This window comes from Pongo abelii, chromosome 11, assembly GCF_028885655.2.
Source record: "Pongo abelii isolate AG06213 chromosome 11, NHGRI_mPonAbe1-v2.0_pri, whole genome shotgun sequence".
Classification (NCBI taxonomy): domain Eukaryota; kingdom Metazoa; phylum Chordata; class Mammalia; order Primates; family Hominidae; genus Pongo; species Pongo abelii.
In genome coordinates this window covers 103,942,354-103,954,427 of record NC_071996.2, presented here as the reverse complement: position 1 = coordinate 103,954,427, position 12,074 = coordinate 103,942,354, and the positions used below count along the sequence as shown (strand labels likewise).

Below are 12,074 nucleotides of genomic sequence, written 5' to 3'. Positions count from 1 at the left end.
CAGCTGAGCCCTAGCCCCCATCTCCCTGTGGGTCAGTTAGAGACACTCCATTTGACAGCCCGAGAGCTTGAACTCGTGGCCATGAGGGGCGTGGTGGTGTGACCACAGGCCCTCAGCAGGCTCCACCCTGCAGCTAGAACAACAGCCCTACATCCACACCCGGAGCTGCCTGCTCTTGGCTGTCGGAGGGCCTTGGTGCTGGCCCAATCCGCAGTTGGACAGGAAACAGGTTTGCAGGGCAGAGTTATTTTCTTTCCATCTGTTTTTAGATTTCTAAAGATGACTGGACTCATTTATGAAAAAGGAAAAACCACCCTCAAAAGCAGCCAGCGGAATTCTGACCTTTTAAGAGTGCAGGATATGCACAGATTCCAAAATTTCCTCTGGCTTAAGGTCTGCACTTGCCAGCCCAGCAAGAAAATGTTCATTTAGAGGAATCCGCCGCGTACCTTCTGTGGAAGAGAATGATATTTCTGCACAGTCACAACAAGGAGAGAAAGATTATTCTGTTCTTTTAAATGTCAGCAGTGGAGAAGGAAAGGCCAGCTTCCTCTACACAGAGCAAGGCTGAGGTCTGAGTCCACGGCAAAGTCACAGGGTCCCATCATGGGGTCCCAGGTGGTGGCACCGTCATGACATTATATTCTCTCATCAGCATATGCGCTATGTGAACTGGGGTCGCTTCTGCCTTGAAGGCTCACTGGGCCTGTGGTTAACTACATAGAACCTGTTCAGTGCTTATGATCACTTGTTAAGCCAACAACTTTAAGCCAACACACGATTTGTTTGCACTTCTAACTATTCAATTCAGTTCAAGCCACTGACTTTGCCTTTTGTTCTTCCTGCTGTTGTCAGCTCTTGAGACAGACACTTACACCTTTAAAACGAAGTGAAAAATTCTGAAATCTCCTTCTAGCCCATTTGCCCCCTCTTGGTGACCACAACTGTGCCCTCTGGCCCACAGGAGTGCAGTGAGGAGATCAAACTATGGCCTGGGGACTGTGACATGCGTTTGATCCCTGGCACAGTGAGCGCTGTGCTGGTTGGAATGTAGGTATGCTTGTGAGGAAGCAGGGTGCCCCAAAGGAGGCTCCCACGGTTGATCTCTGCCTGGCCCCTCCCTGCTGCTGGGCCAGCGAGCTGATCTACTGCCTTCGCTGGAGCCGGGGCTGTGCTGTGGGTGGAGATGGCTCTAGCTGAGCTGGGAAAGCAGGCCTTCAGCCAATGGTAACGACCAACGCCCCAGCACAGCCTGGCATGTAGTTGCATCCAGTCAAGGGGGTATTAGTATCTGGGGGGCAGCTGGGGGCGGTGTGAGTGTGCTGGGCGCTTGGGGAGATGAAAGGGAGGTTTAGTGGGCAGCCACCCCAAGGGAACGTTCCTCTCAGCTAGCAATTAAAATCAATCACTGCCTACCCCTTCCCAGGGGCCCACCACGACCTGTATGGATGTCTACTGTGTGTCCTCACCAGCCTTGTAGCTTCTTACACAGCAACTAGGGGGTGGGGATGCAGCTTTGAGGGCACTGTGTGGGGGCCTCGGACTCTGTGTGTTGGCGGAGGGAGCCCATGATGAGAACGGGGGAGCAGAGAGCAGTCCCTTGGCCCATAGGGAGGGTGCGCACTGCAACCTCGCCCTCAGCTTAGCCTCTGCACGTCACCTCTGGTGTTTACTGGTCAAGCAAGACACGTGGGCGAACATGTGAGCTAACTATGTGGTCCCAGGTTGTGTGCGTGTGTGGTGTCAGAAGGAAACACCAGCTGCCTTTTGGATCAGTGCACCTTCCCTCATGAGCTGGGCTCCCCGTGGTGAATTGAGAACCACAGACTTGGGCTCTGACTTAAAGCAATTTCTTAAAAGAAGAAATAAAAAAGACAAAAGATCTCTAGGTGCTGTTCAGAGTGTTTGGAGGCAGCTTACCTGCTGAAATCAGATTGAGGGTAGCATTGCCCACAGCAAGAATTGGATTCAGGTCCGAATAGCAATGCCGGCTTATCACATGCCCCCCTAAGGACTAAGGAGAGAGAGTTACAGCTCAGTCATTCTATCTCTCAGCTTCTCTACCCCGAAGGCACCTGCTGATGGTCCTCTTAGTGGCCATGAAAGGGTCAAGAGGAATCTCAGTCAGTTCAGTCTTTCTCTCTTTTGCAGAGGGCGTGGGTTCAGCTCGTCAGGGAGGGCCCCTCCCACTGGCTTCTTTGGATGGGAAGAGGACTCGAGGGTGCCTAGCACTTACCTAACACCGGTGTGTTCCACGCACCATCTAACCCCTGACACAACAACCCAGTGAGGTGGGTGTCTTTATCCCTATTTTACAGATGAAGACACTGAAGCACAGAGAAATTATGAAACTTGACCAATGTCCCCAGTTAGGAAGGGGGAGGCCTGGGATTCAGATTCAAGCAGGGAGGCTCAGCGGCCTATTCTGAGCCACCCCACTCAGCCCTGGCCACAGTGAAGATGGCCATGGTGTTGGCTACAGAGGTGCCATCTTGCCTTGGTGCACAAGGTCTCAGCCTCGTCTCTTGTGGGCTTCTGAAATGGCCAGACTTCACATGGGCTGTGTCAGTGTTCTGAGGCATCCACACAGTTGGACAGAGAATTGCCTTTTCACTCTTTTTAGGGAGCCCTCACTCAGATCTGATGGAGCCTGTAGCATTTCAGAACTTGGGAGGGAAATGACTGGCCATTGAACTCAAGATTCTCCTCCCAGCACAGGGAAGGAATCTACGGTGACCTGGTTGCTGCGGTCTGGACTGGAACACAGGTGAGGACAGGGAATCCTCATTCCTTTATGAGCAGCTCCATTTTACATTTTTTTTAGTTTCCCCTGAGTTGAAATCTGGCTCCCTGGACCCTCATCTGTCAGTTATTCTTCTACTCTCTGCTCATATGTAATAACACATCAGACCTCAGGAGTCTAGACATAGTCCAAGGCAGCTCTCATGTTCCCTTTGCCTGTCCTCCCACCCCTAGTCCTCTTTTTGGGGTGGTTTCCAACCCCTCATTCTCCTGCCACCTTCTTCTCACCAGTGTACCTCGTCAGAGTTCCTGACTGGGGAGAGAACATTTTGGAATCACTTGAGAGCTGTTTTAAAGGAAACATGTCCTCCCTGGTTTTCCATATCCCAAAGATTTCTGCTCTATAATTGAAGGTATGCAGGGGAAGGAGCATATGTGTTTCAAAAACCTAACTGTGTCTCTTTTCCTTTCTTTTGAGGTCAAAATCAACCAGATCTTCAAGTATACCTCCCAGATCTGACCTTCTTTCTCCAGCTGTGTTTTGAACAGTCCAGAGTAGAGAAGGCTACCCTCCTTGTTTCAGATACTCTATTTTGTTAATGCAGCCTAAGACTAAACTAAGTTCTTGGACAAGCTTATCATGAAACTAGCAAAACCATAACCTCCTTTTCTCACCTGTGATGCTGCTAAGCCACTCTTTTGAGCTTGACTTATAGTTCTTCTTCTTCTTCTTCTTTTTTTTTTTTTTTAGATAAAGTCTTGCTCTGTTGCCCAGACTGGAGTGCAGTGCCATGATCTCCGCTCACTGTGACCTCTACCTCCTGGGTTCAAGCAATCCTCCCTCCTCAGCCTCCCGAGTAGCTGGAATTACAGTCGTGCACCACCATGCCCAGCTATTTTTTGTATTTTTAGTAGAGACAGGTTTCACCATATTGGCCAGGCTGGTCTCGAACTCCTGACCTCAAGAGATCCACCCGCCTTGGTCTCCCAAAGTGCTGGGATTACAGTCGTGAGCCACTTCTCCCGGCCTATAGTTGTTTCTTAAATATTTTTATTAATGCTTATTAATTTTAAACATTTACTGTGCCTGTTGCTTCAGTCTGCTGAGACCTTTTTGCATACTGATTCTGCCAACGCATATCTCAACATTTCAGTGAGGTTCAGAAATAGGTGCGGTGTGTCCAGTGGTTGAAACCAGGGAACATACCGCCATATTCTGGATCTGCTGGCCTGCCAGACTCCTCAGGTGCTTCAGGAGGGCTCGGTACGTCTGTGTTTTCTCCTCTGGGAGCTCAACTACCCTCTCAGCCAAGATGTCCTGCATCTGGGCCAGGCTGCAGCCAGCACCTGTTGTCAGTCCTGGAAAGCAACTTGTTTTTACTAGTGACATAAGAGGAGCAGCTGAATTGTAATCATGGCACGAGGACCTCAGTGTTTGGCCAGTGCAGTGAGTATCCACATTGGCTCACAGAGAATCGCTGGGAACTCCAAAACAGCACAGATGCCCCACTCTCAGATAAATTCAATTAGAATCTCTGCTGCTTTTTTTTTTTTTTTTGAGACAGAGTCTTACTCTGTTGCCCAGGCTGGAGTGCAGTGGTGCAATCTTGGCTCACTGCAACCTCCACCTCCCAGGTTCAAGCGATTCTCATGCCTCAGCCTCCCAAGTAGCCGGGATTCAGGCACCTGCCATAGCCCCAGCTAATTTTTTTTTAGACCGAGTTTCGCTCTTGTTGCCAAGACTGGAGTGCAATGGCGCGATCTTGGCTCACCTCAACTTCCGCCTCCCAGGTTCGAGCGATTCTCCTGCCTCAGCCTCTTAAGTAGCTGGGATTACAGGCATGCGCCACCATGTCTGGCTAATTTTGTATTTTTAGTAGAGATGGAGTTTCTCCATGTTGGTCAGGCTCATCTCGAACTCCTGACCTCAGGTGATCCTCCCGCCTCGGCCTCCCAAAGTGCTGGGATTACAGGAGTGAGCCACCTGCCTGGCCTAATTTTGTACTTTTAATAGAGATGGTGTTTCACCATATTGGCTAGGCTGGTCTCGAACTCCTCACCTCAAGTGATCTTCCCGCCTTGGCCTCCCAAAGTGCTGAGATTACAGGCGTGAGCCACTGCGCCCAGCCTGGATCTCTGCAGCTTTTTAAAAGGCTTCAAAGTGTTTTTACACAGCCAGAGTGAGATCCCCTGGGCTGGTCCACATTCTTCTTTTGATAGACACAAGGAAATAGAGGCTAGAGAGAAGGAATGACAGCAAAAACTTGCAGGTGGCAGACCTTACTAGAATTTTCCATGACCTCCTCCTGACTGATTGTGGTGAAGCTATGCAAAGTTGCTTTGTGATTAAGGGAGATAAATCGAATGGCATTAAAATAAGGCAAAGGTCATTCAATTCTCCAGGTCATTGTCTAAAATCTATAATGCTTGGATTTCAGGTTTTGCACTTGATACTCAAAATCTTCAACAATCAGTTTTGTGAGGGGCACTGGTCAATTGGCCCATGCAAGGAGCTGCTCCAGCCATTTATGTTGAGCATTACTGGGTATGAGGAAGTTGGGGGCTCCTGGGAAGGGTCCAGGGAAGTAATGGGAGAGCATCTAGCAGGATCGAAGTAACGTTATTTGCTAACTGGCAAGGAAATAATTCAAAATTTCAACAAACTTTGGAGCCATAAGTTGTGAGGATTGGCAGGATATTAGCATGAGCTTCAGGGTTTTTCTTCAGTAAGGATGAAAGGGTTCAAATCAGTCTTCAAAAGTGAAGTAGTCACCCAAACCCCCAGGAGATGAGTTAGGCAGCCTTTTAAAATTAATCCTTCACACCCTGGGGTTTGCAGAATGAAACGCTAACGTAGAGTGATTTGACATTACTGGCTGGGCTGGTTCTAATTGCAGTTAGTCTGTTTTTATCAGGTGGGGCTTTGATTTATCTCTTGTTGACTAATCTTTGAGAATATTTCACCTGCCTATATAGCTGTATTTTGTCAATATTAAGAATGTACTTGGCATGACAGCTCCCCCACCTTGCCAGCATACTCATGCAACACCCCGCTGCCTCAGTAATCTCAGATAATTTAGTTGATGAGGGAACCATGAGCTGCTCCTTGTTATCCTTATGCTAAACAAATCTAAACTATCCCTCCCCGCTGGAATGTCTCAGCCTGGATTTCTCACCCTGTTTCTGTTTTAGTGTCTCCTACACTGTACTCTGTAACAGGGGATCTAATTTCATCCCAGACCCATCAGTGATGGTGTGTTGCTTCCTTATCACAGGTTTCACTGGAGCCTGTTCTTTAACTTCTGGAACGTCCTGGCCTGCCTTATCTTTGCAGGAGTGCTAGGAAAACCAAGCTTTTTTTTTTTTTTTTTTTTTTTTTTTTGGTCACACAATTCCTTCTCCCTAAGGAGAAGACCCAGAGCCTTATTAGTGGAGGAGAAACCAGAAACAAAAAGACATAATTATTATTAAGGTCAGAAGCATCACATAGACCAGCATCACCACCTCTTATATGACACAGATGGAAAAGGGCAGTTCAATCCCAGTGGGGATTGAAGTATCCCTGTCTGCTCTATTGCCTGAATCCTCATAAGAGTTCAAACACAGTTTGAAGCCAAATAATTCCATTTCCATTGCACACATCACCACCTCACCTCATGCTAGGCACGACACACCTTATGCCAGGCTATACTGAGAACATTCTACTTACTGTGGTTCTATTCATATTTTATTCCATCTCTGGTCACAAAATCTAGCTTTCTTCCAATGCAAGTGAAAAGAACTTCAACTTTGATTCTCAGAAAGGGCATTTCAGTGGAACTCTATGCTTTTCAGAGTTCATGGGTCTATGGGGTAAACATGCAATGACTTTCTGGAGCACTCACTATACTAAAGATTTTGAGAAAACAAATGTATACTGAGCCAAACATGTAGGTGATATGGTTGAGCATGCAAACCTTAAACAAATGTTTAAGTCAAAATTACAGCTGTGCAAAAATGTATTTCCTGGGTGCGCTGGTGGGGAACACATCTGGCTCCAGTGCATCCCACCCCCGCCAGTGTCCTTCACTCATCTGGGACTTAGGAAAAGTTCGAGAATCGTGGAAACTTTCCTGCAAGCCACTAGAGGGTACTCATGCTTTAATTTTAAGAGCCCTAAAGGAAGGTGCATTGTTTGTTTTAGCTCTGCTTTTCAGAGACCAAACTGAACAGTCAACTCACATAGCTAATTGTACAGGCTGTGGGGTGGAACTGAGGGGTGGAATGGCAGTAACAAAAAGAGTGTTGGCCAGGCACAGTGGCTTACGCCTGTAATCCCAGCATTTTGGGAGGCTGAGGTAGGAGGATCACCTGAGGTCAGCAGTCTGACAGCAGCCTGGCCAACATAGTGAAACCCCATGTCTACTAAAAATACAAAAATTAGCTGGGCGTGGTGGTGGGCACCTGTAATCCCAGCTACTCAGGAGGCTGAGACAGGATAGTCACGTGAACCTGGGAGGTGGAGGTTGCAGTGAGCTGAGATGGCGCCACTGCACCCCAGCCTGGGCAACAGAGTGAGACTCCATCTCAGAAACAAAAAACAAAAAACAAAACAAAACAAAAGAGTGCTGAATTGGGAGTGGGAGACCTTGTAATCTCACCTCCAGCCAGACTAGGGACCTTAGGCTAGTCTACTTTCCTTTTGCATCTTGGCTTCCTCATTTGTAAGATGAGAGACTTGGATTATATTGGGAATTAAATTAGGCTCTGAAGGGCCCTCTCAGGGACAAATAAGGGTGGCTCAGAGACAGGGAGGGATGGTGAAAAGTCTTTCTCCTCCTTCAAACAGATCAGTTTATTTTCATCTTCTTATTTAATATTTGTGTGAGGATAGGGTTGTGGCGCTAAAAAGAAGTTTGCAGATGGGGCTAAATGATGCCTGGGGTAGGGTTGGGCCAGGGCCTCCTGCCATCACCTCTGCTTAGACAGGCGGTCTATGTGTCCAGCTGTCCATTCTGCCATTCCCTCTCCCTCTCCTTTCCCTTCTGCCAACACCAAGATTTCAGGTAAATCTAAGCACATTCCTGTTTTTCTAAATGGCATTAAGTTTTGCTACCTGAATTGTCCCAAGGCTGAAGCTGTGAAACCTTGGTGCTGAGCAAAACCAGGAAGGATCCCTTCCCTTGCAAACAGGTGGGGTCAGGCCAGGGAAGATCCAGCTTGCTGATGTGCGGTGCAATCTAGTTTGGCTGGTGATGATTAGCGGCCAGGAAGGTGGGACTTCTGGATGGCAGTGATGCCACCATAGCGGATCCCCTCCCCTGTCCCCCACTGGCCCTCACTGAGCCACCACAAACACATGGTGACCTACAGCTCAATCTTGACAAAAGCTTTCAGTTCAGTCACTCTACCTGTTTCCTGTGTTAAGGAAGTCATCATTACACTGCGTCCCATTGCATTCAAATTCCTGTCCTGCTCATTCATTTTTTTCTGTTAATTCATTGATCAGCCACCGACTGAGTGCTTATACTGCATGCATAGGACTAGGAGCTCAGGGGATGAAGAAAGGAGTAAAATAAGGTTCCTTTTACTAAAGGGTTTGCCATGCATCTCAAATGCCAAGTCTTGTGTGTTTACTGCCTTCTTTGTGAGTTCCGCCTTGCCTGATATAGTACTCTGCACTACTCATTTAAAAAATGAAGAATAACTGGAAATATACAGGAGAAGACAAACAGATGAGGAGGTTCTGAGTTGTTTGGCAAGTGTTAGTTTAGTGCAGGGATCGCCCCATTGACATCCTACTAAAAATACCAGGAACTCACCATCACTTGTTTTTGTCACCATACTCAGCTCAGAGATCCTTGCAGGAGAGAGGAGAACTGGATGAAAATGTCCTTGAGATTTCATTGCAGGTCCTGAAGAGTAGAGACAGTTAGGAATGGGACAGTTATTTTAGAGACAATTAGGAGAGAGAAAATGCCTTTTTTCATGCATTGATATTTTCTTTTCTTCTTTTTTTTAAGTGAAGATGGGGTTTTGCCATGTTGGCCAGGCAGGTCTCAGGTGATCTGCCCACCTCGAACTCCCAAAGTGTTGAGATTACAGGTGTGAGCCACTGCTCCAGGCCTTGAAATTTTCTTATAAGAGATTCAGATACATTAGAGATTGACAGTAAATGTGAAAGCAGTGGTTATATACCCCTGCCAAGTAAATTTATATATGTATGTATCTATTTATGCACTATGTCCATATAAAAATTGGAAATAGAAAGGATAAGATGCCCTTTTTTTTTTTTTTTTTGAGATAGAGTTTCTGTCACCCAGGCTGGAGTGCAATGGTGCAATCTTGGCTCACTGCAACCTCTGCCTCCCAGGCTCAAGCGATTCTCCTGCCTCAGCCTCCCGAGTAACTGGGATTACAGGCACATGCCACTGCACCCGGCTAATTTTGTATTTTTAGTAGAGACGAGGTTTCTCCATGTTGGTCAGGCTGGTCTTGAACTCCTGACTTCAGGTGATCCACCCACCTTGGCCTCCCAAAGTGCTGGGATTACAGGTGTGAACCATCACGCCTGGCCAAGATGCTCTTAAAACACTCCTGCACATAGTTACCGGGAGACATATAGAAGAATATTTGTAATGCCAAAACAAGCTGTTCTCCAGCAATATAACAGATGTCAAAGTGTTCCATGTTCATATGATGGAATACAGCACAGCTACATGCAACAATATGGATGCATCTCAGGTCAAGTATGTTGAACAAAAAGCAAATTGCAGAAGAATAATACCCTGGGATTCTTACTGTTATTATTGGGAGTGGGAGATGTTGTAACCTGACCAGAGGTCAGTACTCTCCCTCCAGTCCATTAATGTGAAGTTCAGAAATATGCAAAGCTAAACAACATATTGTTTAAGGATTCAAATATATGTGGTAAAATTATAAAAATAAGGAAGAGAATGACCAACACAATATTCAGGCTAATGAGTACCTTCGAGGAGGAAGGGAAGGAAAGGGGATGTAGCTTGAGAGGGCCCACAGGGGTCTTCAAAGTTCTTGGTAAAGTTTGTGTTCTTAAAGTGGATGTGGGTGGTAACTGAGTGTGCACTGTATTGTTAATATCCCTATACATATTTTATAAAATTCTTACTAAATTCATTCAATATTTAACAAAAAACAAAAACGAATAAGACAAAGTCAATGATAAAAAACCCTCTATGCCGGGCGTGGTGGCTCACGCTTGCAATCCCAGCACTTTGGGAGGCCGAAGCTGGTGGATCACCTGAGGTCAGAAGTTTGAGATCAGCCTGGCCAACATGGTGAAACTCTGTCTCTACTAAAAATACAAAAAAGGCTGGTGTGGTGGCTCACACTTGTAATCCCAGCACTTCAGGAGGCCAAAGTGGGTGGATCATGAGGTCAAGAGATCTAGACCATCCTGGCCAACATGGTGAAACCCATCTCTACTAAAAATACAAAAATTAGCTGGATGTGGTGGCGTGCACCTGTAGTCCCAGGTACTTGGGAGGCTGAGGCAGGAGATTTGCTTGAACTTGGGAGGCGGAGGTTGCAGTGAGCTGAGATCGCGCCACTGCACTCCAGACTGGGTGACAAGAATGAAACTCCATCTCAAAAAAAAAAAAAACAAACAAACCAAAAAACCCCACAAAAAACCCTCTAATACTTTCCTCCCACATCTCTGGGGTCCAGGGTATATGCACATCCAACTTTGGAGACCACTGGCTTTATTATAAAGGATGAAGTTTTCATCCCTAAAAAGTAGTTTCTGTAGACTGAGAACAGAGTAAGGGACAGGAAGTTCAGCCCAGCATTAAGGGTGGAATGAGAACTGGGTAATCACTTACCCAGTGAGGTGTTGCCCAGAATGAGAGGGGCTTCGGGGTGTTTCACTTTCAGCTCCAGGAGATCCTTGAGGGTCCCAGGCGAGATCCAGGTAACTCTCTCTCCATAGAAGGTCAGCGTTTGTTTTTCTGGATTCTCTGCCATTCTCTAAGGGCAAATGACAAGTATGTGTGCCCGTGTGCATGCCTGTCCTTCCGGCTTATTCAAGGCCCCAGGTGGAAATGTGTTTCTCTACAGAGATGTCAGGGGTTCTGGGGTGTACTTGCCTAAAAAGATACTCACTATACCCATTGGCTAATGCCTGAATTTTCATAATTGGATGGCTTTCTGGGGACAAGTAGCAATATAAACTGGCACCTGTTATTGACCATTCAGTGTGTATTAATTTAGCATAATTTAGTCTTATGGCTTTAAAAATCATAATTACACTAATGCTCCTAAATTAATATCTTCAGCCTGGCTTTTTCCTCTGAAATCCAAGCTCATATCTGAATGAGTACTTGATGTTACCTCTTAGATGTGTAATAGGCATCTCAAATTTAATATGTCTCTTGGACTGGCTTAGAGTTATAAAGGTAAAAAGTTAATATTTCAGAAACTGAGCTCCTCATATCCAATCCCCTTCCAAGCCCCCAAAGAGAAACCTCCAAAAGGAAAACTCCCCTGTTCCTCCGGAGGTCTTCCCCATCTCTGTAAATGGCCATTCCATGCTCCCAGCTGTCCAAAGCCCTGGAGTCAGCCTTGAAGCCTCTCTCTCTTCCACCCTCACAGCTTATCCACCAGCAAATCTTACTGGCTTTTCTACCAAAATACATCCCGAATATACTCGCTTCTCACTCCTTCCACCCGAGCAGACTGGCACAGCCACCACCATCTCTCAGGATGGCGTTAGTCCTCTGACAAGGTTCATGCTCCTTCCTTCCCCCTCTGCAGGCCATTCTCAATACAGCAGCCAGAATGATCCTGTTACCACTTCAATTGGAGCATGCCCCTCCTCTATCCAGCCTGTTAGCTTCTCACCCTACACACAGTAAAAGCCGAGCAGCATGAAGTCCAGCATGGTCTGCCCCTGACAGCTCCTTGGCCTTCCCCTTGCTCACTCTGCCCCAGCCAGGCTGGACCATGCTCTGTCTCTGATCAGGCCTGGTGTTCTCCTGCCCTTGGGGCCTTTGCATTTGCTGTTCCTATGGCCTGGATTGCTCGTCTCCCTCTTCGGCTGGGAGGGCTGGCTCCCTCACTTCCTTCCAGACTTTCTTCACATGTTATACTCTCAGAGTTTTCTTTGGGCAGGATATCTAAAATTGCAACTCCATGCATCCTATCCTTCTCTGCTTTATTTTTTTCTCCTTAATACTTCTCAATCACTAACAGACTATATCCTTTCAAAAATTATTTATTATTTTTTGGGAGGACAGGGCCTCACTCTGCTGCCCAGGCTGGAGTGCAGTGGCACGATCTTGGCTCACTGCAGCCTTGACCTCCCAGACTCAAGC

General features: G+C 46.8%; 1 protein-coding gene across 1 annotated transcript in view; it reads right to left on the bottom strand.

Annotated features, from left to right (window-relative positions):
* LOC129058096 (aldehyde oxidase 2-like) overlaps positions 1-12,074 on the bottom strand; it is a 78,159-nt gene that overhangs the window by 50,298 nt on the left and 15,787 nt on the right. The window contains 5 exon segments of the mRNA XM_054549639.1: positions 343-452; positions 1,921-2,014; positions 3,950-4,101; positions 8,544-8,636; positions 10,584-10,728. Of these exon segments, the coding sequence (XP_054405614.1) occupies positions 343-452; positions 1,921-2,014; positions 3,950-4,101; positions 8,544-8,636; positions 10,584-10,728 (594 nt within the window).